The sequence below is a fragment of the Bos taurus genome, chromosome X, assembly GCF_002263795.3.
Source record: "Bos taurus isolate L1 Dominette 01449 registration number 42190680 breed Hereford chromosome X, ARS-UCD2.0, whole genome shotgun sequence".
Taxonomy (NCBI): Eukaryota; Metazoa; Chordata; class Mammalia; order Artiodactyla; family Bovidae; genus Bos; species Bos taurus.
In genome coordinates this window covers 35133632-35160168 of record NC_037357.1, presented here as the reverse complement: position 1 = coordinate 35160168, position 26537 = coordinate 35133632, and the positions used below count along the sequence as shown (strand labels likewise).

General features: G+C 45.3%; 1 protein-coding gene and 1 pseudogene across 2 annotated transcripts; one reads left to right on the top strand and one right to left on the bottom strand.

Annotated features, from left to right (window-relative positions):
• Positions 1 to 498: 498 nt before the first annotated feature.
• Positions 499 to 26498, bottom strand: NSDHL (NAD(P) dependent steroid dehydrogenase-like). 2 transcript variants are annotated; one of them, NM_001035482.2, is made up of 8 exons: positions 26411 to 26498; positions 19311 to 19410; positions 15540 to 15698; positions 10147 to 10293; positions 5745 to 5873; positions 3888 to 4030; positions 2580 to 2682; positions 499 to 1813 (listed from the first exon to the last, which is right to left on the bottom strand). In NM_001035482.2, exons 2-8 carry the CDS (start codon positions 19365 to 19367, stop codon positions 1481 to 1483), a joined length of 1071 nt encoding a protein of 356 aa, NP_001030559.1. In that variant the 5' UTR covers positions 19368 to 19410; positions 26411 to 26498; the 3' UTR covers positions 499 to 1480. The 2 variants fall into 2 exon arrangements, with proteins under 2 accessions (NP_001030559.1, XP_015316952.1); XM_015461466.3 differs by having other exon boundaries at positions 19311 to 19390; positions 26411 to 26464.
• LOC107132002 (small ribosomal subunit protein eS1-like) lies at positions 6310 to 7907 on the top strand (annotated as a pseudogene).
• Positions 26499 to 26537: the final 39 nt, after the last annotated feature.

Here is a 26537-nt window from a genome sequence, read left to right as displayed (position 1 = left end):
GGGTTGGGAAGATCCCCTGGAGAATACTACCCATTTCAGTATTCTGGTCTGGAGAATTCCATGGACTGTATAGTCCATGGAGTTGCAAAGAGTCAGACACGACTGAGCAACTTTCACTTTCAAACTCCTACTGCTCCATGTTCCTCCAAGTCACAGGACGCTTCCATACTTCAGAGACACAACACACTGCTAATGAAACTATGACAAATCAATACCCGTGAACCTGACCTTTTACCTTGAAACACCATCTAGGGGCCTGTACCCAGTGACTCTTCAACCTACACGGTCTTGGCTGGAAGCCATGTATCCTTCCTCAGAACTTACACCACCTGATCTTATTTCCTGCTTTGTATTACAGGGCCTTCTGAATGTATCTTAACTCCTCTATTCTAAGTGCCTTAGGCCAAAGATCTGTCTTATTTCTGTCTGTGTTCCCTCACCCTAGCAGTTCAGTTTCCCCCTAGATTGAGATGAAGTTTGTATCACACACACTGCATGGCATGTACAATACCTTCAGTTTATTCCAATCTTCCCAGGTGCCTCCCCACCCTTGGACAGAGGTAGAGGAAAAAAAAAATAGACGTCTTTAAGATTACATTTAAATAAGTCTAAGAAGAAACCAGGTTCTGTAAGAACAACAGAAAATAAAGAACACTGATTCACTATATGTGCTGATTTTTGGGAACTGCCCTAAAGGGTTCTGTGAGCATGAGCTGTGAGGAAATAGCCCTTTCTGTATCATCTCCAAGCAGATAAAGGAGAGGCTCTTCTCTCTGACCTTTCCCATGGCTTCCTGTCCACTGGACAAGTGTCCCACCTTGCCATTAAAAGGACAAGAGGGCTCTGTGGATGATAAGAAAGGTGTACACGAAAGAATGCTTTATGAAAAATAATGCAGGCAGGCACAGCAGCTGTACCTGAGAGAGAACTCCAGAGCGTGCAAGGAGGTGAAAAACCAGCAGTCTTTTCCCCATGGGGACTGGAGGTTTATAGTTGTTCAAGCTTTCTAAGCTTTTTCTCTCAACTCTGTGTCTATTTGAAATGTACATTTGATGCCTCACATAACTTCTGCTTTTCTCTAGAGTATTTGTCATCTGTGGCTCCTTGAACAGTCTGCATGGAAATAAATCTAGGACCCCCTCCTCAATCAGCAAATGGCTGTTTCTTCCCTACAGCTTCTTCGGTTGTGCACAGGGGACACTGGAATGATTAAGGAACCCAGGAGTGAAGAGAACACAAAACACTTAGAATAGGAAGCTGCTGCCCTGTTTTAAGAAATCAACATCCAGTCCCACGAAGAAGACGTGTCTGCTAATTTAACTGTCCTCTTGGTCATGGAAGGGTAGATGTGCTGTCATCAAACTGGCCGGGGGAAACCTAAGCTAAGAAGATGATCACTGGAAGGAGGTTAGTTTATTGGTCTCCAGGGGAGAGAGTTATCAGCTAGGGAATGCATCGAAGGGCCAGGGCTGGGGGCACCTCACATGACCTTGCGCAGGTGGTGAAAGCTCCTCACGGTCTTGTCCACAGCATCATCCATGGTGACCAGCGGCCGGTAGCCCATGAGTTTTTTGGCTTTCTCGCAGCTGTAGTAGTGGAAAGTGCCAGCCAGTGCGACCCGCATAGGCGTGAAAGTGGGCTGAAGCTGGATGACAGGACTGATCACCATCACCAGGAGGGACACAAGGAGGGCTAGATAGTAGGCCAGCCAGTAGGGGATGTGGTACTTGGGGGCTTCATAATTGAGGCCTGTCAGGATTCGGGACAGGAAAGTCCAGAAGGGGATGGGCTCGTCGTTGGTGATGTGAAAAGCCTGCAGAGAGAACCAGAAACTAGGAACCGCTTCCCAGCAGCGTGGGGAGCGGGCCATGCTTGGAGCTCAGCTGCAGCCTGCTGGCTCAGCCAAGACCATTATTTTGAGAAGCCAGGGGCCGCTCCCTACCTGCCCACCCCAGTTCCTTCGCAGGGCAGCTCAAAAATAAGGTGGAGATTAAGCCCACACAGAGTGCAGCATTTCTCGTGGTCCTCAAGTCTGCAAATGTCAGCCAGTGAGTGACAGGCCTTTTGGGTTTGCAGCTACAGGCAACTTTCCGGTGTAGTGGGGAAGGTGATCAAAGTTTAGCTGTGGGCCAGGATTTCAAGTGAAGCTTAGACTGTATTTGGGAAGGTACGTTGGTTGTTTTAATAACTGTGTTAATCATGGTAAAGGATCTTATCTTCAGATGCTATGAATGGGTCATATGACCTTTCTCAAATGTGCTCCCTCCCCACTCCACATTGAGAGTTCTGGGTCAGAAAAGGGCTGAAATCCAGGAAAGAAAAATGAGACCCCAATGGGGAGGGGATTCCAAAATTGGGAGTGAGAAACAAGGAAGGGGGACCTAGGAGTGTGGTCTCCCATCTCTGTGTAAGAGCTGACCGTCCCTTGTCAGAGGGCTTGACCATGGCCCAGTGGGATCCTAAGGTAGGTCTGCCAGGAAGCAGGGTCAGAGAAGCAGTGTGCCAGCAGATGGCATCATAGGGACACACAGGGGCAGGAGGCCCAGCCACTGTTGAGCAGGTGGAAGCAGGTGCCTTACCTTCCCACCCAAGGCGGTGTCCTGGGAGAGGTGCTCTGCAGCCAGGATGTGTCCGTGGACCACGTTCTCCACAAAGGTAAAGTCTACCAAGTTCTTTCCGTTCCTGCAGGTGCACAAGGAATGAGTCCCCTGTGCCTGGAGTACTCAGCTGCACACCTGGCAGAGTCCCTAGGCGTGGACCCAGGGCTGCGACCCACCTTGGCAATGCCAGCCCAGGTACACCTGGGCATCCATGAAGATGTGCTGGAGGCCAGGGCTCCTGGGCCTTCAGGGCCAGAGGGATATTTAGGGGCCGACCCATGAATCTGAAAGCCCCTAGCCCTGCCTGCCCCATCCTGGCATAGCCTATGCTAGTGGTGTCTTCTCTGGGCTCCAGTTTGGACAGCAGCTCTCAACTCCCTCCAGGGCACTGTGGGCTAATCCATTGCTCTGGCCTCAAGAGTTCTCTACTATCTCTTTCTAGTCCTGTGGCAGGGAGGCTGAGCGAGAGGCAGGGAGGCAAGGTGGCAAAGCACAAGAATAAGGGGGGAAAGAAAGGAAGAAAAGAGAATGAAGGAAGGATGGATGGATGGATGAATAGAAGGAAGGAGGGAAGGAAAGCTGTACTGGGGACACAGAACCACTCTCATCACCTGCAGAGGCCCAGAGGAGGAATGTTAACACCTCCCCTTGCCTTCCTAGATGCAAGGAAAGTGGAGGGCCTAGCCCTTGACCCTGGGACAATTGTTTCCCCTCTGAGTCAGTTTCCTGAATTTCCAAACATGGACACAAATATTTTTCCAGCCTGCCTGAGAGGGTTCATGGGGCAGAAATCCACGTCTCCCTGGAACCTGTGACAATGACCTTATCTGGAGATGAGGTCTTTGAATACATAATTAGTTAAGAGGAGGTTGTGCTAGAGTAGGGTGGGCCTTAAACCTAATGACTGGTGTCCTTATAAGAGGAGGGATCTTTTGGAAAAGACACACAGAGAAAAGCATGTCATGTAAAGATTAGGCTGAGATTGAAGTGACATGTCTACAAGCCAAGGGTTGCTGACAGCCATGTGAGGCTGGGAGCAAGGCCTGGAACAGACCCCCTCAGAGCCTCCACAGGGAGCCAACCCCACCAACACCTGGATTTTGGAGTCCTGGACTCCAGAACAGGGAGTGAATCCATTTTTATTATTCTCTGCCTCATTTCTTGTGGCAGCCACAGGAAACAGACAACAGGCAGAAGACAAGGCCACAGGAGAAAAGGGCCGATGGTGACTGACCCTTGTTTCAGGGGCCGGGGGGCATGGAGGGGGGCAGTCAGGGGCCAACTTACCCAATCATGAACTTCATCTTGCCTTTCTTGGCTGCCTCAATGAGAATGGGGACTAACTGGGGGTCCCTTGGGCCAAAAATGCCATGAGGGCGGATGGCTGTGGTCAGGAAATTCTTCTCGGGATCATGGGCACCCAGGACTGCCTTTAGGAGAGCAAAGGGAGTGTATGGGTTGCAGACACTGAAGAATTCTAGACTACTTTTCTGTCCCTTTCTCCACCCCAACACCCACATCTGAAGACACAGGACAGAGAGCTGTGTCAAAGCCGGTAAGATCCAATAGAAAGGACTGGCCTTAAAGTACAGAGAAACAGGGTTTGTCTCAAAAGGAACAAAACTTCCCAAAGATCTGCTAGGTTGTTGCTAAAAATGGAGATCGTGATAAACGAGATGGCCCATGTCAACTCATTCTACCACCTCACTGAGGGTTTCTACTCTACTGTGGCAAAATCCTTGCTCATGTTTTAGTCCGAGCGAGTTCAAGTTACCTGCCGACTGTTCAAAATGATCGGAGTTACCCAAAGGGGTCTCACTTGTGTTGACTTGTTGGATACTCTGCTGGAAATAAGGTAAGCCTGTAAACGCCTCTGGGAGGCTCTCTGTGCTCCAAGGAGCAAGGGGACAGACCCAGGATTGGAGCTTGCAAATGGCGAGGCCTCCACCCCTGCACTGAAAGGCCCTTGGGTTTCCCAGCAGATGAGCTCTTCTGGGACATTCCAAATTGGAGTAATAGCAAACAGACGGGGGGCAGCTGGTGCTCAGACCATGCAGGGAGACTCAGGCCAATTCAGTGTTAAGCTTTGCTTCCATATGTACTGGCTATGAAAGGAAACCTCAGTGGGTGCAGTCCACTACCAACACCTGGGAGGGTCACTCACAGCTGCCCAGCTAAGGTAAGCTGCCTGTGGCTGATGAACACCCATGGTCCGCGGTATAGGGTGTCCACCTGGTAATATTCTCCTGGACATTAGTCCTGGAGCTGGCAACTGTCAGAGTCCCCGTTATGTGGCCCAGACCACTGCTAAAATCAGGAGCTCCCTAGTGAAGCTGAGTTGCCAAGTGGAAAACCACTTTCCCTTAAAATAAAGCAAGATCCTTCCATTGTTTGCTTTTTTTTTAAAGAGTAGGGGGTGCAAGAGTACTAGGAAGGTGTATTCAAATGAAAACACACTTGAGTGTTTAGCTGAATTTTGCCTGCCACTTTGGATTATCATCAATTGTCTGATTTCTGAAGCAGAGGTTGAGTGCAGGCTCCAGAGCTGCATGGCCTCAGGAAGCTTAGAACCTCTGTGTATCAGCTGTCCTCAACTGTCTTCTGTAACCTGGTGAAGATCATAGTACCTGCCTTAAGGGGTCACCATGAAGCTTGCCTGGAAAATCCCATGGACAGAGAAGCCTGGTAGGCTGCAGTCCATGGGGTTGCTAAGAGTCGGACATGACTGAGCAACTTCACTTTTACTTTTCACTTTCATGCACTGGAGAAGGAAATGGCAACCCACTCCAGTGTTCTTGCCTGGAGAATCCCAGGGACGGGGGAGCCTGGTGGGCTGCCGTCTCTGGGGTCGCACAGAGTTGGACACGAATAAAGGGACTTGGCAGCAGCATGAAGCTTAAATGAAGCAATCCCCTGTAAAACACACAGAGTAGCATCTGGCCACATTAGGATATTCTGTTACTATTTTTTCTGTTATCATCTTTAGAACTGAATTTCATCCACAAATTTTAGTTCACAAGTTATGTAGTTAGGCTTCAGAATACTAACATTCTATGTTCATAAACATTCTTCTTAAGAATCTAAATCCTGCAGATGTTCATGGAACTCGTTTGTCACTGACTCAACCAGTTGTCAGGTACGTACTCTCTCTTGTAAGATCTTTGTCTCCGTGTAGTAGTCAATGGGTTTCGTGGCATAAGGGAGGTCTTCAGTTCCATTCTTGATGTCAACACCCTCAAAGATGACACTGGCACTGCTGGTTAAAATGAGTTTCTGGCAGAGGAGAAAATTAGATGTAAAAAAATGAGTCGGGAATGATCACTATATAAACACCATGAAGGTCACATAGGAAAGGAAATCAAACGGCACGTGTTCACTTTCTTTACTACGATGCCTTCCCTTTTCAGGCCTTCTTAAAACAATGCAAAGATCACTATCTTTTGCAGGTATGAGGATTTGAGACACATTATGGTATGACATTCTAAAAGAGTAGATTTTACATTTTCCCTCGTCTTATCACAACTGAGGGACAGAAGACACTTCTGCTCCCAACCTTGGCACATCAGTATACACGCACAGGCGTGCAGGGTGAAATGCTATTTGACAGGAAGGTGCTTTCTTATGAGGGTCCCCAGCTTTCAGCTATCTGGTTAAGGGCAGCCCATCCTAAACTGAACAACATTAGCTCAATCTATCACTTTTATTCAACATGGTCCTGCAAGTCCTAGCCAGCATGGTAGGATAAGGCACATAAGAAACTATTAAATATAATGATTTGAAAAGAAGAAACAAAACTATCACCATTTTCAAGTGTTGGAAGTGTCTATATACAAAACACTACAAACATACAGAAAAAGTTAGACTTCAGCAAATTGCAGAGTACAAAATTGATACACAAAAATTAACTGTGTTTCTATGCAGTAGCTGTGGAAAATGAAAGATATTTCAATTACCAGAAGTGAGGCATATGGAATAAATTTAACAAAAGATGTACAGAACCTTTATGAAGTAAAGTAAAATGTCTACTGAAAGGCATTAAAGAGAGAGAGAAATACATAGCAAGACTCCATATTGGAAAAGATGTCCATTCTCTACCAAATTAGTTTTAGGTTTGATGCAATTACACTAACATTTCCAACAGGCTTTATCAAGAACTTGACAAGCTGGTTCTAAAATGTGTATGAATGAGCAAAGGGCTAGGAATAGTCAAGCAGAACAGAGTTGGGGAGTAACTTGTCCTACACTAGATACTGAGGTTCATCCTAGGGCAGGGCACAAGGGCCTGGGCACAGACAGGGCCACAAAGCACGAGAGCCGGAAACAGGCCCGCAGAGACAAGCTGCATAGGGCTCTAAATATCAGGGAAGGGGCGATGGTACAGTACATGCTGCTGAGCACCCAAACATCCTCTGCTTACGTCAGAACATATACAGACAGAAATTCCTAGTGGATTAGAGATGTAAATGTGGGGAAGTAACACTTTAAGCCTTTGAGAAGAAAAGCAGTCAACGATCGTTTCATCTCTGTTGAGAGAGATTCCCTAAATACCACACAAAACCCCCATTTCCTGCACTGCTACCCACTGAGCTATCCTGCCACTTCAGTGATTATACCAGACTGTGCTGTATTTCAAGAAAAAGAAATCTCAAAAACATAATGCTGCGGCAAGAACAAGTGCTTTATGAAAGAAGGCAAAAAAGGAATCAAGAAGAAAGTGGTTGACCCATTTTTCTAAAAAAGACTGGTGTGATGTGAAAGCATCAGCTATGTTCAATATAAGGAATATTGCAAAAACACTGGGCATGAGGACTCAAGGAACCAAAATCGCATCTGATGGCCTCAAAGGTCGTGTTTTTGAAGTGAGTCTTGCTGATCTGCAGAATGACAAAGTAGCATTTAAAAAATTCAAGCTAATTACTGAGGATGTTAAGGGCAAAACTGCCTAATTTCCATGCTATGGATCTTACTTGTGACAAAACATGCTCCATGGTCAAAAAATGGCAGACCATGACTGAAGCTCACGTTGATGTCAAGACTACTGATGGTTACTTGCTTCGTCTGTTCTGTGTGGGTTCTACTAAAAAACGCAACAATCAGATTCAGAAGACCTCTTAAGCCCAGCACCAGCAGGGTGCTTACCTTAGCTGGGCAGCTGTGAGTGGCTCTCCCAGGTGTTGGTAGTGGACCGCACCCACTGAGGTTTCCTTTCATAGCCAGTACATATGGAAGCAAAGCTTAACACTGAATTGGCCTGAGTCTCCCTGCATGGCCTGAGCACCAGCTGCCCCCCATCTGTTTGCTATTACTCCATCAACAAGAAGATGATAGAAATCATGACCTGAGAGGCACAAACAAATGACTTGAGAGAGGTGGTCAATAAATTGATTCCAGATAGCACTGGAAAAGACATAGAAAAGGCTTGCCCATCTATTTATCCACTCCATGATGTCTTTGTTAGAAAAGTAAAAATGTTGAATAAGCCCAAATTTGAATTGGGAAAACTCATGGAGCTACATGGTAAAGGTAGTAGTTCTGGAAAAGCTACTGGGGACAAGACAGGTGCTAAAGTTGAATAAGCTGATGGATACGAGCCACCAATTCAAGAATCTGTTTAAAATGCAGATTTTTAATGGTGACAAATAAAAGATCTAATTTGTGGTAAAAACAAAAACATAATGTTGAGGGGAAAAAAAGCAAGTTGCAGGAAGATACATTCAGTATATTATTTTTACAAAGTTTTAGAATTTCTGTTTTGGCTGTAGTACCACATAGCATGCAGAAGGACAGCAGTGACACTGAGGATGGGTAAGGGCAGGGCTGCAGCATCACTAGTAATACTGTCACCTCAACGTTGTGATGAGTGTATGGGTGCTATATTATTCTCAGATCTTTTCTGCACGCCTGGGATGGTTGAATGAAAAAACAGCAGAGTGTAATTCACAGAGCTCCAGTTAATACAGGCACAGTACAAAGTAGTAAGGAGTGTGAGATTTACAACTGTCACTTGATTTGCTCCTCCACAAGTAACCAGGGGCTACTAATGTGGCTTAATAGGTGAGGAACCAGATTTGGAGAACCAAGTGATGCCTCTCTGCTAGTAACTCAGACCAGAGAAGGTACAATTTCCACCATAATGTAGCTTGCTGCATTGTTATAAACCCTGGTTCTCTGGATCATCGTAATCGGGTACCAGCCACTAGCAAAACAGCGCCCCTATCAGCCAAGCCCTTGATGCTTGGGGCAGTGACAGTGACATATGCCACAGATGCCTTGCGAACAAGAGAAGAAAGCTGTTGACCAGCCTCTGGCATCACCAGTTGGGACAATAAGAACAGGCAACGTCTGGAAAAATAAATGACAGCTCCTTCAGACAGTAACGATGATCCTATATATAAGGTAGCAAAAGAGACACAGATGTAAAGAACAGACTTTTGGACTCTGTGGGAAAAGGCGAGGGGGATGATTTGAGAGAATAGCACTGAAACATGTATATTACCATAAGTAAAATAAATGACCAATATAAGTTTGATGCATGAAGCAGGGCACTCAAAGCCGCTGCTCTGGGACAACTCAGAGGGATGAGGTGGGGAGGGAGGGGGGTTCAGGATGGGGGACACATGTGCACCCGTGGCTGATTCATGTCGATGTATGGCAAAAACCATCACAATATTGTAAAATACCTATCCTCCAATTAAAATAAATAAATTAATTTAAAACAATAAAAGCTTAAACACAGAATTACTATATGATCCAGGAATTTCACTCCTGGATATTTACCCCAAAGAAGTGAAAGCAGAAAGTGGAGCAGGTTACTTGCATACCCATGCTCACAGCAGCATGATTCACAATAGTCAAAACAGCCCAGGAATCCACCAAAGGATGAATGAAGAAACAAAATGCAGCATAGCCCTCCAATAGGCTGTTATTCAGGCTTAAAAAAGAAGGAAATTTTGATCCCATTATAGCATGGATAAACCTGGAAGGTGTTATGCCAAGTAAAGTAAGTAGGACACAAAAGGGCATGTGTTGTATGATTGCACTTGTGTGGAGTCCTTAGAGGAATCATATTCATAGAGACAGACAGAAGGATGATGGGTGCCAGGGGCAGGGAGAGGGGGAGTTAGTATTTAATTGGTACAGATTTCAGCCTCCTTAGGAAGATGAAAAAGTTCTGGAGATGGATGATGGTGGTGGTTGACAGCAGTGTGAATGTGCTTAATGCCACTGAACTGTACACTTAAAAATGGTTAAAATGGTAAATTTTATGTTTGATATATATTATTTATGTTAAAAACATGCTTTTTAAAGCATAACAAAAAACACAAGCAATTTCTAAATTTTGTCACTCTTTAACCAAAGACTAATAAGACTTAGGGTCTTCATATGGTTTGCCCAGCAGCTCCCAGGGCCGAAATTTTAGGCTCTTTGCAACACTTTAGGAAGCAGGCCTGGCTAGCCCAGGAAGTGAACAAAAGCCTTGGCCCCCATGCACTTGGGAAAAGCCATCATACGTTCTTGACAGCACTCATTCCAGCTTTCCCCTTACCTGAACCCCAGCCTCTTTGCAGGTTTCAATGACATTCTTGGTGCCAATGTAATTCACTCTATAAAAGAGTTCCTTGTTGTTATTGAATGGTGGGGGCGATGCGCAGTGGAAAACTGTGCTTACACCTTTCAGAGCTGGGTACAGGTCCTGGAAAGCAAACAAAGACAAAAAAAAAAAAAATCACTCCTGCTTTATACAAGTAAACAGCCTCCTTACATTCCCAGTGTCCAATCTGGGGCATGAAGGTGTCTTGCCCTTTTATAAATCTCCAATCAACACAGAAATACATTCTCACTGTAAAAGATTCAAAGACACAGAAGTATATGAGGTAGAAACCATAATGTCCCTTTAACCACCTCCCTCCCCACTACCGTTGCCCCAATAAAAATTGGTTTGGGGCATGAGAAGCCTGTGGGATCCAGAAAAAAATCAACATCTGTGCCTTTGTGCCTCATGGGTGGTGGATGGTGGGTGCCAGGTGGGTGGGAAAATCCAGGGCACCTGGAGTTAAGATTCTTGGGGAAAATGAGCCCAAAGATATAGATTATGCATCATATGAAAGTCCCATACTTCAACAGACAGTGTAAATATCCTATACACAGGAGTAATCCTCTCTGTGAAACTAGACATACAACAAAGAGTAACCAGAGATGGATTGCTACAGGGAAGCAGAGCTCCTGAGAGAAATGGTTGATTGCAGATCTGGGGTTGGAAACAGACAAGAATGAAAAGGACTCCAGAGCCAACCTGAAGACATGCCCACTGACAAAAGAAAGATGGGACAATCTGATCAGCAATAGTCATGGACGGATGTGAGAGTTGGAGTACAAAGAAAGCTGAGCACCAAAGAATTGATGCTTTTGAACTGTGGTGTTGGAGAAGACTCTTGAGAGTCCCTTGGACAGCAAGGAGATCCAACCAGTCAATCCTAAAGGAAATCAGTCCTGAACATTGATTGGAAGGACTGATGCTGAAGCTGAAACTCCAATACTTTGGCCACCTGATGCAAAGAACTGACTCATTTGAAAAGACCTTGATGCTGGGTAAGACTGAAAGCAGGAGGAAAAGGGGACGACAGAGGATGAGATGGTTGGATGCCATTACCCATCAGTGGACATGCTGCTGCTGCTGCTGAGTCGCTTCAGTTTTGTCTGACTCTGTGAGACCTCATAGACAGCAGCCCACCAGGCTCCGCCGTCCCTGGGATTCTCCAGGCAAGAACACTGGAGTGGGTTGCCATTTCCTTCTCCAGTGCATGAAAGTGAAAAGTGAAAGTGAAGTCACTCAGTCTTGTCCAATTCTTTGCGACCCCATGGACTTCAGCCTACTAGGCTCCTCCGTCCATGGGATTTTCCAGGCAACAAGGGACATGAGTTTGAGTAAACTCCAGGAGTTGGTGATGGACAGGGAGGCCTGGCATGCTGCAGTCCATGGGGTCGCAAAGAGTCAGACATGACTGAGCGACTGAACTGAACTGTACTAAAGAATAAGAATTCCTTTTGCAAAGTGGCAAATAGAGTCAAGCATTGAAAAAAGGTGCTGGAGTGGCAGCTGTGTGGTGGTAGAGTGGCTGTGAGGAGATAATCCACATCCAAGGGCAAAGGAGAAGCCCTAACAAAATGATAGGAGGGGCAAAACTGCATTTAGAATCAAACACCATACCTGCCAGGGACACTCAGAGGGGCTCAAACAAACCTTGTATGCACCAGGACCCAGAGGCTCCACAGAAACTGAGACAGAACTGTGTTTGAACGTGTCCTGTGGAGGTATGGGTCAGCAGTGGACTTCCACAGAATAGGGGCTCTGGGTGCAGCAGACCTGCGTATGGCATAAGCCCTCTTGGAGGAGGTCGCCATTAACCCACCATAGAGCTGCCAGAACTTACACAGGACTGGGGAAACTGACTCTGGGAAGGCACAAACAGAACCTTGTGCACCAGGAGAAAGGAGCAGTGACCCCACAAGGGACTGACCCAGACTTTCCTGTGTGTCTAGGAGTCTCTGGCAGAAGCCAGTTTTAGCAGTGGCCTGCTGCGCGTTTGGGGACACTGAGTGTAGCAGTGCTTGCATGGGACCTTTTGAAGGAGGTCGCCATTATCTTCATTACCTCCACCATAGTTTTAGTTCAGTTCAGTTCAGTTACTCAGTTGTGTCCGACTCCTTGCGACCCCATGAACCACAGCACGCCAGGCCTCCCTGTCCATCACCAACTCCAGGACTTTACTCAAACTCATGTCCATTGAGTCGGTGATGCCATCCAACCATCTCATCCTCTGTCATCCCCTTCTCCTCCTGCCCTCAATCTTGCCCAGCATCAGGGTCTTTTCAAATGAGTCAGCTCTTCGCATCAGGTGGCCAAAGTATTGGAATTTCAGCTTCAACATCAGTCCTTCCAATGAACACCCAGGACTGATCTCCTTTAGGATGGACTGGTTGGATGTTCTTGCAATCCAAGGACTCTCAAGAGTCTTCTCCAACACCACAGTTCAAAAGCATCAGTTCTTCGGCACTCAGCTTTCTTTATGGTCCAACTCTCACATCCATACATGACCACTGGAAAAACCATAGCCTTGACTAGACGGACCTTTGTTGGCAAACTAATATCTCTGCTTTTCAATATGCTATCTAGGTTGGTCATAACTTTACTTCCAAGGAGTGAGTGTCTTTTAATTTCATGGCTGCAATCACCATCTGCAGTGATTTTGGAGTCCCAGAAAATAAAGTCTGACACTGCTTCCACTGTTTCCCCATCTATTTCCATTAAGTGAAATAGAAGGCTAAGGCATAAAGAGAGAATAATAGCATGTTACCATTTTGTGACGTTTTGTGAAGCTTTCCTGTAGCTTAGATAGTAAAGAATCTGTCTGCAATGCAGGAGACCTGGTTTTCATCCCTAGGTCAGAAAGATCCCCTGGAGAAGGGAATGACAATCCACTACATTATTCTTGCCTGGAGAATTCCACGGACAGAGGAATCTGGTGGGGTACAGTCCGTAGGGTTAAAAGAGTTGGACACAACTGAGTGACTAACACTACCACTACCATTTTGTGAAATCTTAACTATTAATAATAAAATCTAGGAATGATCAATAGATACTAACATCGCCAAAAGAAAACCATGAATTATGTCCCTAGATACACTGATTATTAGCATTTTGCCACAACTTTCTCTATGTAGACATGATTTTTTCTTTGAAACCATTTGAGAGTAAGCTGCACATAGCATGCCACTCTGCCTCTCAAGTCTACCCCAGGCCTGTTCTAAGAACTGGTAATCTTCTTACTTTTGGCAAGAACATCACACCAGTGACATCATGCCTTCTCAGGGCATCACCCTAGGAGGATCAAGATGGCAGTTTGTCACATTGTTGCTAATGTTGATCCAGTCATTTGGTTAAGGTGATGGCTGCCAGATTTGGGCCATGAAAAAAGTATCTTTCTCTCTGAGCAATCAAAATGTAATCTATGGGGTGATCATTAGAGATCCTGTGAATATCTTACTCCCCAGCAACTTTCCACCAATTGATTTCAGCATTCATTCGTGATCCTTGCTTGGAACAACTTATTAACATGTTACTTGCAAATTGGTAAAATGTTTTTAAGTTTTATTTTTTAATTGGAATGAATTGCTTTACAATGTTGTGTTGGTTTCTGTCATACAACAATGTGAATCAGCCATAATTTTATATATCTATATCTATATATATATCTCCTCCCTCTTAAGCCTTTCCCTAACCCCAACCCCACCCCACAGCAGGCTACAATTCTTGGGGTTGCAAGAGTTGGACACAGATTAGTGACTAAACAAAAAATGGTGAACTTTTAATTTTAGCTTTCATTTTTACTTCTTTACTTGGCATTCCTCTGTAATCTTTTTTCAGTAATTCTATGGATGCAGGGATTCTTGTTCAATTCATTACAATCCACTACTATTATCTTTTGAGGCTCAAAATGTCCCAAATTTGGCCAGCAGAGGCTCTTGAAATTGGTTCCTGTGTCCTTTTAACATGTTCTAAATTAGTTTTTGAGTACTTTGTTAGTTTCATCCTAAGAAAAATGTCCCAGGCTCACCTTGTACTACCTACCTCTCCCCCAGATTCCTGAATAGGATATTTTCCCAAGGACCCCTGGTTTGTTTTATGGGCAATGGTTATAGAAAGTAAAATCTGAGTACTACAAGTGCTTATTGCTATTGGGGTATCAATCTATGATGCCCCAAAGGAAAAAAACCAAACCAGAATCAGATCCAACTTTTACCCCTTTATTCCACTAGAAATATGATACAAAGCATAGACATGACTTTTAAGTTTGTAGTACCCACATTAAAAAAGTAAAAAGAGGCAATTCCCTGCTGGTCCAGTGGTTGGGACTGTGTGCTTCCAGTGTAGGGAACCTGGGTTCAATCCCTGGTCTAAGAATGAGGATTCTGTGACCCTTGCAAAGCAACCAAAAAAAAAAAAAAAAAGCTCAGATTGAGCAATGGGGGAGGAGGTGGGGGAGGAGGATTATAACCCTAGAACGCCACTCGCAGCAAAACTAACATTTGTGAGTGAGGGGAAAATAGCAACGATAGCATGGGAGTTGGGGGGAGTGGTTTGAAGGGGAGCCGCCTTCATGGAGCGCATGTTCTCTGGGTGGGGGGACAAATACCTAAGTTGACACAGAATATATCAGCTATGCCAAGTGTTATGCAGAAAGACAAAGTCCAGGGAGTACCAGGTGGCTCAATGGCAAAGAATCCACCTGCCAGTGTTGGAGATACAGGTTCGAGCCCTGGTTGGGCGAATATTCCACATACCTGTGGAGCAACTAAGCCCGTGGGCCTCAGCTACTGAAGCCTGCACCCTAGAGCCCCTGTTCCACAAGCCAGTGCAATGAGAAGTATGTGCACCACAATGAGGAGTAACTCCCACTCACCAAAACTAGAGAAAAGCCCGAGCAGCAACGAAGATCCAGCACAGCCATAAATAAATAAATAAATAACCACACTAACAAACAAAAATTATTAAAAAAAAAAAAAAAAAAGAAAGAAACACAAAGCCCAGCAATTTCACTTTTGGATGTATACTCTGGAGTAGCAGTCAGCACACTACAGCCTGTGGACCATTTGTCAATAAAGTTTTATTGGTACGCAGCTGCCACCACTCATTTATGTATTGGCCATGGTTGCTTTTGAACTATCTGTGTAGGGTGCAGTAGTAGCAACAGAAATAACAGTTACTGATTCTCACTAGTAACAATAGGTGTGTGTGTTAAACTCTTTCGTATAACTTCACAATTTTTCAAAAAAAAATTTCTCTTTTGGAAACAACTGGGCTGGCCTCTGAGCAAGGGAAGTCTGGTGGTCTCCCTTCAAGGGGCCTGGCATAATCAGAAAGGCTAAATGGTCTGTTACCTGTTGGCTGCAAAGGTCACCCAGGAAAAACTGCACACGAGGATTGTCAAACCCTTGCCGAATGTCAAATACATTGACAGCATAGCCTCTTGCTAGCAACTGCTCCACCATGTGCTGACCCAGGAACCCACAGCCTCCAATCACCGTGCACCTCTTGGCCTGCAGAAAGAGAGGGATGGCAAGGGGTAAGGGTGTGCTGAGAATTGGAAGCTCTAAGAGCCTGGATTCACGCACCATGAGCCATTGAAATAGCAGGTCCATCTCTTAGTTTGAAAATTTTCTTGAATCAAGTTGGAAGTTTCAAATAATTCTGGTGTTTTATCGCCCATGGCAATCTTCTCTCCTGGGATTAGTAAGGAGGGAAGAGATAGCAAATTATACTGAGGCAGACTTTGGTCACACTGGATGACCTGAGGCAAGTTCCCTGGCTGTCCAGTGGGTAGGACTTGATACTTTCGCTGTGGTGGCCTGAGTTCAATCCCTGATCAGGGAACCAGGATTTTACAAACCATGGTGCGACCAGCCCCCCACCCCCACCAAAATGATACTTTCTTGCTCCCGATAGCTGATCCCTGGGCACTTTTAAAGCAAAAAACAAACCACACACACACACACAAATCCAAACATGCCATCTGCTCAACTGACAGTGTGCACTTAGAACATCAGAAAAAAGAAAGTAGAGTTTCCATACTTGCAGGGGAAAGTAAGGCCCCTTTGCTCTCCAACCACTACAGGGCTGGGCTCTGTGGCTTTGGGCTCATCACCTAAACCCTTCTCCCCTTAGCACATCCATCTAAGACTATGCTGTTGCCTGATGGGATCTCCTGGTAGGGATGCAGGGACGATCAGTGAGCTGTTCACCAGCCAGGCCCAGGGCTTTGCTTTCCCTTCTCTGAGCTCTGAGGAAGTTGACATATCAGGTGAAAGCTATGATGCTTGCATTTCAGCTCTGCAACACAGGTACATCATGCAAAATGTCTTCAGACTGTGGTGTTGGAGAAGACTCTTAAGAATCCCTTGGACTGCAAGGAGATCCAACCAGTCAATCCTAAAGGATATCAGTCCTGAATATTCATTGGAAGGACTGATGTTGAAGCTGAAACTCCAATACTTTGGCCACCTGATGCAAAGAACTGACTCATCTGAAAAGACCCCGATGCTGGGAAAAACTGAAGGTGGGAGGAGAACGAGACAACAGAGGATGAGATGGCTGGATGGCATCAGTGACTCAGTGCACACGAGTTTGAGCAAACTCTGGGTGATAGTGAAGGACAGGGAAGCCTAGCGTGCTGCAGTCCATGGGGTTACAAAGAGTTGGGCATGACTGAGCGACTGAACAACAACAACCCATGTACTCTCTTGGCTAAATTCCAACTCTGTTAACTGGCGATAATGGAAGGACAGAGCACCACATGCAGGACTTAAATATTCTGACTCCAGGGAGCTGATGCAAAACTGTAGCTGGTGCACGATGATGAAGCTGGGTACAAGGAGCCCCAGGGGAGGACTTGTTATACCTTTCCTCCTTGGGGTCTTTCTAAAACCATATCTGGGCTTCCTTAAGATGACAAACCCCCATTTTCTCTGAACTTATGTATAGTACAGTTGGGGATAGAAAGTAGAGATTTTAAAGAAATTCTGCTGATTAAAAAACCAACCAACCAACCTGCTATGTATTCCTTAAATACCTATATAATTGGGATATACAGGAGACTGTAGGGGAGCCAGAGTCTCTTCTATAGATCTGCCCCTCTCAACCTGGCATCCCACCTGCAATGGAGATGGCTCTGAAGCTTCAGCATCATTTGTTCAGGCATTCATAATCTCCTGACAGAGTCAGCCTCACTATGCTACCCTCTCCAGCAAAGTATCTTTTAAGCCCACTGGAGTCTACGCTTAGATGACTGCCATATATCATAGCATGCTACATTATTTACACCTTTACTAAAATTTCTAACACACGCCCAGTGCACAGGCAAATGAAATCCACAAATTCCACTCAATCTCCCTGTTGGCAATTCCTTCTCTTCCTGCTCTCCCCAAGACAGCTGCACAGGGAAAGCCAGCTTTTTAGAATAACTCCAAAGGAGTTCAGAGTCTCTTGTTTATAGTATTTGGAGTCAAAAGTTACAAATTGCTTCAAAAGGTTGACAGTCTAATTTAAGAAAAATCAAATAACCTTGCTATCATATCTAGTGTAATTTCTTTTTAAAAAACATTTATTGGAGTACAGTTGCTTTACAATGCTGTGTTTATCCAGTACAATTTCATTTCATGATTTTAAAGTAATTCTCTCTTTGACAGAGTGATGTGGATTCTTATATTGAAATGTTGCACCCATACTGCCTGGGAAGCATGGGTCAGTGGCTATGCCAGAGAGTTTTATAACGATGAGAACAGAGCTGGCATTTACCCCAGAGAAGTCAGATTGTGATGGGGCCATGGTCCTCGGTTACAGGAGATTATGTGAAATCATCACTTACTTTTCATGGCCATGAAAGATGATGCAGTTCAAGTGGGTCTAACAGACAAGAAGGAATATGTACTAATAAATAAGAATGAAATTACAGATTGGAAACAGGTAGTGAGACTCAAGATTGGGTTATTGCGGGGAGTTAAACACTCAACACCTTGGAGACAGTTTTGAGAATAGGGAAGAAAGCCATCTAGAAAAACTATTTCATTGCAAAATGATCTGGAGATAACAGAATATTGTAGGTCCCTGGGTTTCTTCCAAACTTTTCTGTTTTCCCTTGTTATTAGCAGTGGGCCCTTTACTCAGAGAAGTCTTACACAGAATGTATGTGTAAGTTAGGATGAAACTGTTCTTTTTCTTATAGTAGTTTAAATGTGTAACTTTTACTTTATACTATAAAGTCAATTGATGAGAAAAAAAACCACCATCCTAATCAAGACTGTTTTTAGTTGCTGAGTATCAGTAAAACCCTGATGCACACAAATGAATTACAGATTGCAAGGACCTCTGGTGGTTTGTCTGAGCAGTAGAATCTCAGATTAATCCTCAATTACAGAGGCACAGAGAAGGCCTTCTGTGTACTCTGAGCTGTACATTAAAACCAATGTGATCTGGTGACCTGCGGCAACCTCTTGGGAAGCTTTGATTAAGTAACATCTGATATGAACACATTTTACCTCAGTGTGATTTCATGTCTGAAGTGTTAGTTCATTGCAAGTGTAATGAATCCTCCCTTCATAGATCTCTGTAAAGCATCTCTAGGAGGCCTGACAATTCCTTCAAGTCCCTTCTGACATTGGCAAGGTTAGAGTTTAGGAGGCCTTGCTAGTGCCCTTGCTGGCCCTGGGAAGGCTTCTGCGATTATATCCAGAAGCACAGTCTAACCTGCTGGAGGCCACCTAGGTGACAGGCAGTAGTTACTGCCACCTGTGTGAGTGAGGCTGCCTGGAACATATACCTCAGGGACCCCATGACTGCAACTGTGTGTGCGAGCCCAGGGCAGACCAGTGGAGGAACCCCCACTCCTCACCACAAGCTGGGCCCAGCCCAACCTGCAGAATTGTGAACAAAGAAATGGGTGTTGTTTTAAACTGCTAAGTTCTGATAGGGTTTGTTACAGAGCAGTACTTGATGCCTTAAATAAGGACATATCTTCTATAAAGAAACACTTACTCAATACTAATTACTTTAATATGGGTAACCCAGAGCTATGTTTCAATGGCGTGCTGTTATGTATGTGCTAGACTTTCCCCTTATCTGGTTTTGGTTAACCTTTTTTTTGTGTCAATACTCACTTTTGGAATGTCTTCTGTCAAACATGTCCTTGTTGGCTCACCAGCTGCTTGTTCCATTTTTGCTCCAAATGTGGCCCTGTCTGCAATCAACGTTTGTCTCCTTAAAAACATATTTAGAGGCAGACATTTATGTTGTATAAACTGAAACATCTTTAAGCTGTTAGTGTGTTGTGTAGATAACATCCCCCACCCCCCCTCCCGCCCCCGACCCCTGAGTTTTCACAGAGTGCTCAACTGTAGCTGCAGCTGCTGGAAGAAGCACTCAGGGAACATTCCTGGGATGCAGACTGTCCTCTGAGATGGGCCTGGGTGGCCCCATAAGTCACTACCATATACTTGGACTAGAGGCAGAATGGGAAGCCACTTAAATAACCCCATTCATCAGTTACAATGAAAAGACTATCTCTGGCATCACAGCTTTTCCCATGGCACTCATGCGCTTCAAATACTCTCTATTTCTCTAGTGTCGATCAGTAGAGAAATGAACAAAATGGAGGCTCAGATTTCAGTCCTGGCACTGCCAGAAAGTGTATCAATCTGCTCAAGCCATTTCTCTTTGCTGCAGCTCAGTGAAACAGACTCACTGCTCATCCCCATGATGCCAGGGCATGGGATGCTGGGAGAAAGAAGAATAAGAGGAGATAGAGCTCTCTTCCTTGGTGGAATTAAAGCCATCCTGACCACATATAGAACTCAGAGTGTCTGGGGCCATCAGAAACCCCCTGGGAAGTGGTCAGAGTATGGTGACGACCATCCAGTTACAAAATGAGCTAAGGACTTGAATAGACACCTCTCCAAAGAAGACACATAGATGGCCAACAGGTACATGAAAAAAATGCTCCATGGCATTAATCATCAGGGAAACATAAATCAAAACTACAACGAGATACTACTTCACCGCTGTCAGGATGGCTATTATCAAAAAGTCAAAAGATAAGTGTTGGCGCAGATGTGAAGAAATTTGAACTTCTGTACACTGAATGCAAAAACAATGCAGCTGCTGTAGAAAACAGTATGGAGGTTCCTTAAAAAATTAAAATAGAACCACCGAAGTACATAGGATCTAGCAACTCCAATTCTGGGTATATATTCAAAAGAACTGAAGCTAGAATCTTGAAGCGATATGAGTACTCCTAAACTCTTTGCAGCACTATTCACAATAGCCAGGATGGAAACAATCTAAGTCTTCATTGATGGATGAATGGATAAAGAAAATGTGGTATATAAATACAACAGAATACTATGAAGCTTTAACAAAGGTGGAAATTCCACAATATGAGATGCAGATGAACTTTGAGAACATTATACCAAGTGAAATAAGCCAGTAACAGAAAGACAAATACTGCGATTCCACTCATATGAAGTATCTAAAGTAATCAAATTCACAGAATCAAAGAGTAGAATGGTGGTTGCCAGGGGCTGGCTTGGGGAGGGGAAGAAGGGCAGCTACTGATCAGTGGGTAGAAAGTTTCAGTTAAGCAAGATGAGTAAGCTCTAGTCTGCTGTACATTGTACCTACAATCAACAATCTATTGTACATTCAAACATTTGTTAATATGGTGGATCTCATCTTACCTGTTTTTGTAAGTGAAAGTCACTCAGTTGTGTCTGATTCTTTGTGACCCCATGGACTATACAGTCCATGGAATTCTCCAGGTCAGAATACTGGAGTGGGTAGCCTTTCCCTTCTCCAGGGGGTCTTCCCAACCCAGGGATCGAAGCCAGGTCTCCTGCATTGCAGGCAGATTCTTTACCAGCTAAGCCACAACGGAAGCCCAAGAATACTGGAGTGGGTAGCCTATCCCTTCTCCAGGGGATCTTCCCAACCCAGGAATCAAACCAGGGTCTCCTGCATTGCAGGCAGATTCTTTACCAACTGAACCATCAAGGAAGCCCTGTTCTTACAACAATAAAATAACAATTAAAAAAAGAGACATTCTGATATAGGTTACAACACAGATGAATTTATGCTAAGTGAAATAAGAACTTTGGACACATTATACTAAGTGAAAGAAGCCAGACACAAAAGGACAAATACAATAGGAGTCTACTTGTATGATGTCCCTAGAGTAGTCAAATTCTTAGACACAGAAAGTACAGTGGTGGGTGCCAGGGCCTGGAAGGAAGCAGGGAATTGGGGAGTGATGCTAAGTCGGTATAGAGTTTCAGTTCTACAAGATGAATAGAGGTTTGGAGAAGAATGGCTGGGATGGTTGCATGACAATGTGAACCTACTTAATGCCACTGAACTGTATACTCAAAAATGTTTAAAATAGCAAATTTTCAGTTCTGTCTATTTTATTATAAATATATTCACAAGAATACTGCGAATGGGAAAATAAGACCCTAAAGAGCAACATTCTAGGAGCTGGGATTGTTACAGATCACACAGAAGCCTCAAGTCTTTTTCCTTTAAAATTGCAGGTCTCTGAATGAAAACCATCCTTTAAAATTGCAGATCTCAGAATTAAAACCAGTATGTATGTCTTTATTCCTCTAGACACACTCGGACAAGGTCTTAGGCTAAAAGGCATCTAGGAAAAGAGACTCACCTTTTAAGAGTGAAACCCAAGCACCTGGCTCTACTTCTAGGATTAAATACAGAGAGAAGGAAGTGAGCCCATGGCTGCCTTCCTGCTGGGGCCAGTCCCCAGTGCCACCGAGTCCTGGAGACAAAAGGACAGGAGAGTCTGTCCATTTCCAACCAGGAAGAGAGACAAGTGCTCTCTCCTTCACAAACATGAGAGACCAGGCTCTTTGTAAAGGGGAAACCCAGAGCAGCTCAGAGGAGAGTGCTGGGGTAGTCAGGGCCTGGCCTGCTCCTGTGCTTGGTCAGTGCAGGAGGCTCCAACGTGGGTGCCATAAACTCGATACCCTCCTCTGTGGCAAGAAGACGCCTGTCTGCACAAGAAAAAGGCCAACAGGATTGAAGGCTTCCCCTTACTTCTCCAAAGGACTCAATCAGCTCCATCTTGTCCTTTCTGTCACTCATTGATCTCTCCACTAGTCTGTTGACTTTTAGGACAGAAAGGCCCTGGCTTTGAATCTGCTGACAAAATCAGCAGCCTGTCTGAGAGCTTCAGCTTATGCTGTTCCTCCACCTGGAGGTGCTGCTCCCTGTCCTCTCCATGGTGAGCAGCTCTGCAGCCTTCAAGGCCTTGCTCAGTTGTCACCTCTAGGAAACTTCCTCCTCCTCTCCAGGCCAGACTAGCAGCTTCCTCAGCACCTCAGCATTGGTTTCTGTTTTCATTCTAACACTGTACACAGCTGTAGGCTCCCCACTCCCCCCAGCCCCCGCCCCATGTCCATCTTGGCTTGCTGGAGTTGAGCCCCTGGAGGGCCAGCAAGGAGTCCAGAATGGAGTATGGGTGGAATTGTGCTGCAGCAGCTGGTCTGAGAGGCCTCAACCATAGAGCAAGAATCCTTCTGCTGACCTCAGTGGATGTACGTACACGCCCCAAGGATAAAAAGGGAGCTGCAAATTGTAAAAAAAAAAAGTTGTAGAAAAGCACTCTGGTGCCAGCTCACTCCTCCACCTTTACAAGGCCACTGCCAAATAGAACCTGCAGAAGGCACAGCACCAACCTTCAGGGAGCCCAGCATCTGGGGTGGGACACAGGCTTAGCAGAACATTGCAGAAGTGACTGTGAGTTCTGATGAGAGAAAGCCCAGGCAGGGAGGCGATCCCTGAGTCAAGTTCTAGAGCCCTGGAGGCGTGAGTCAAAGAAGAGGTGGGTGTCCTGAGAGATATTCCAAGGCCAGGGGTGGGACGCATGAAGCGTTGGCACGGCCAGCCTGTTCTGCGACAAGTTGTGACAAAGTGAGATCAAAGTCAGATCGGGAGCAAAGTTCAGAAGGTGCAGGTGCTGTGTCAGGCTAAGGAGTCACCCTATGGGAGATGCAGGAGGCTTTGGAAGTTAAAATCAAGGGTGAGTGTAAGATCACTCTGGCTACAGCATGGAGAAGACTTAACACAGGGTCTGAGGCTCTGCATGTGTCATATAAGGGGAATGACAAGAGTGAATCAGAGAAAAGAATTAACAATGCCTGAAAACTGGATAAATTTCAGAACCTTTTACAGATGAGCACAACAGTTCCTCATTATCCATGGGGCCCTGGTTCCAGGAGCTCCCGCAGACACCGAAATCCAAGGAAACTCAATGTCTCTTAGATAAAATGACACAGTATTTGCATATAACCTATGCACATTCTCTCATATAGTTCAAACAATCTCTAGATTACTCCTAATACCTAATACAATGTCAATGCTATGTAAATAGCTGTAAATACTATGTTAATGCCATATAAATTGTTGCCTATGAAGCAAATTTGATTTTTGCTTTTGAACCTTTCTGAAATTTTTCTTTTCAATATTTTAAATCCATGGATGGTTGTGAAGGAGGAAACAGAATAGGCTCCATCTTGAAAGCAGGACTCCATCTTGGCCCAGACTGTGGACTTTGAGCTATATGCCCAGTATCTATGGAAATGGCATACCAACTGGAAAACCAGACCCCCCGGATGGAAGAGTCCCAGGGCTCGTACCTAGACTTTCCATCGCCTGAAAGAATACCCTAATTATCTGTGTAACCGAATAGAAAAAAATTCTATTATGCTTATTGGGGTATGACCACAGGCTTATTGATAATTGTCCACTGTTAACTACCTAGGCTTAAGGCATACGAATCACGGGTTTAAGGCACAGGCATATGAATCATGGGTTAACTTTGATTGTATCTTTCTTTTCCTTTGTTCAGACTAGTTTCAGAGAATTTGGGGAGGTGGGTTTGAGCACGTACAATTAGGGTATATAAGGTTTTCACAAAAACTGGTCGGGGTCCTTGGCTAAGAGGAGACTCTCTGCCTTGGGCCAGCCGGTGTAATAAACTGCACTCCACTATCTGCATTGTCCTTCTGAGTGAGTTTGTTTCCTGGAACACGTGGCTATAACAATTGAATCCATGGATATGGAACCTGCAGATACGAAGGACTAACTGTGTATTATACCACCAAGATCCCAAAAGCAGCCAGTTGGGAACACAGTACTGGTCTCATTCAACAGATAAGAAACTGAGGCTTGGAGAGGTCAAGTGACTTGCCCAAAGTCACAATGCTGGTACAAGGCCAAGGCAGAACTTGTGGTTGCTCCTACACTGCCAGGTTGTCACCCTGCAGACCCACTGGGAAACAGGCTGTGGAATGACACAAAGTTGGAAGGTCCAGGAGGGGCAAAACTGGGCAGGAGGCTCAGATGCCAGGCTGAGTCTGGACTTCAGTCTGCAGTCACGGGAAACCTCTGAGGGTTTAAGAGCATGGGGGTGACCTGACCAGAACTGTTCAGTCAGGTTAACCTGGTGAAGCAGAGTGGACTAGACAGGTGAGAAGCAGGAAACAGGGAGACCACTCACCACTTGTTCAACCAAGATTTACTGAGTACCTAATGTGGGTCCCCTCACTGTTCCACGTCCTGGAGTGTCAGCAGTGAACAAAACAGAGATGCCTGCACTCACAGATTCTCTTCTAGTGGATGGGCAGTAAAGAGCAAAATAAACAAGTAAAATACACAATGACAAGCAGTATGAGATTGTGGACTTAAAAATACTCACAACCTAAAAGTTGAGAGTTATGTTTTATTTGGTGGGAATATTTAGGACTTCAAGCCTCGGGACAGCACCTCAAGTAACACTGAGAGAACCGGTCCTAGGAGGTGAGAAGGGTAGCCAGGTTATATAAAAGTTCTGCAACAAAGGGCAGGTAGTCTGAATATCAAAAGATTATTGTTAATTAAAGAAAACTAGACATCTCAAGTTAAGGAATTTAGCGCTTTTCTGTGTATGGGAATATGCAAGACATGAAAGAGGCTGGGCTCACTGAAATCATTCTTTCGATTTGCATCTCAACATATCTGGGGCTGGTTTCCTGTTTCCTCAAGGCTCACCATAGGGTGGCTGCAGTCTGATGGCTGCTTGATGGCAGGTATTCTTTCTTTCCTAAATTCCCTCATGGTTCACCAACCCATGACATCCTTTGTTTATTGATATGGCAGGAAATATTTCATTTTTCAGGAGAGCAAGGTGCGGAGTTTGGGTGTCCTTGGGGATGCAATGCTAAAGAAGGTGCTCAGTGGGGGTTCACTGAGAAAGGTGATAGTAGAGCAAAGACCTACAGGAGGAAAAGAAGTGGAGGAAGCATGCAGAAGGGGCAGCTAGAGCAAAAGTTCGAAGGCAGGAGTGAGTCTGCACATTTGAATCCATTCAGGGGCTGAAGGGAGCCAGGGAAGAGGAAGCCCATAAGGAAGGGCCTTGCAGATCACGGTCAGAACTCTGCCCTGCACTCATAGGGTGGTTGCTGCTGAAGGCCTTAAGTGGGAGAGGAGCAGCAGAGATGGAAAAATGGATAGAACTTGAAGGCTGCTAAATGGAAAAGGGGCAGAAAAAGAGTCAAATATGACCGAAAGGTTGTGAACCTGGTTTATGCTCCAAGAGGGTACAGGGCAGAAGGTCAGAGAACACTTTCGTTTAATAAATGTCAATAAACCTCAGGCTTTTTTTCAGCCTGAGAAACGTCTGCTCTGGTTCGCTGTCTTCCTAAATATACTGTGCCAACGCCCAGAGGGGAAGCAGGTTAAGTGCTGAGAGATCTGCCCCCTCACGCGCACTCATGCTTCCTTCACTCCCTTCAAAGTCCGTTCTCAGGCCCCCAGGTCACCTTCCTAGGCTGCTTTTAGTCAGGTAAGAACTAAAGTGATCCTGTCTTGGAACCTACTTTGGGGGTGGGGAGTGCTCTTGAACGCACACTCTCAAAGAAAGAGCCTCGGCTGGATTAGGCTTCTAAGTCCCAGACGTTCGAAGCTCTGCGACAAGGCTCGGCACGTCCCTTCCCTTTTTTGGATCTCAGATGCCCCGTGGGTACAGCGTCTGCTCCAACACGAAAGCTTAGGTCTTCTCTGGCCCCTCGGACCCTAACTCATCGGACCCTAACCCATCGGACCCTAACTCAAGTCTCAGGTCAGACCAGGAAGTCCCCGTCCTGGATAGTCCCACCCAACCCCTTGCCTTCTAGTCCTGTCGCCGACACAAGGGTGAGGTCGCAAACCTTACCGGTCCGTAGGCGCCCCGCTGGTTGGCCCCAGCGTGTCCACAGCCTGCACCCTTAGAGCTCGAGCTGCCGGTAGCCACCTTTTTCTCCCCGCCCGCGTGAGGCGAGGATCTGCCGAGGCTCCTCCAC

What these genes read in the sequence shown, in the direction of transcription:
- NSDHL (NM_001035482.2), bottom strand. Translation starts at nt 19,367, where the DNA reads ATGGAACAAGCAGCTGGTGAGCCAACAAGGACATGTTTGACAGAAGAC. An exon ending in GCAAAGAGGCTGGGGTTCAG is followed by an intron (nt 5,874 to 10,146) that starts GTAAGGGGAAAG and finishes CTCCTCTGCCAG; the next exon opens with AAACTCATTTTAACCAGCAG. An exon ending in CAAAGATCTTACAAGAGAGA is followed by an intron (nt 4,031 to 5,744) that starts GTACGTACCTGA and finishes GCTCTCCTAAAG; the next exon opens with GCAGTCCTGGGTGCCCATGA.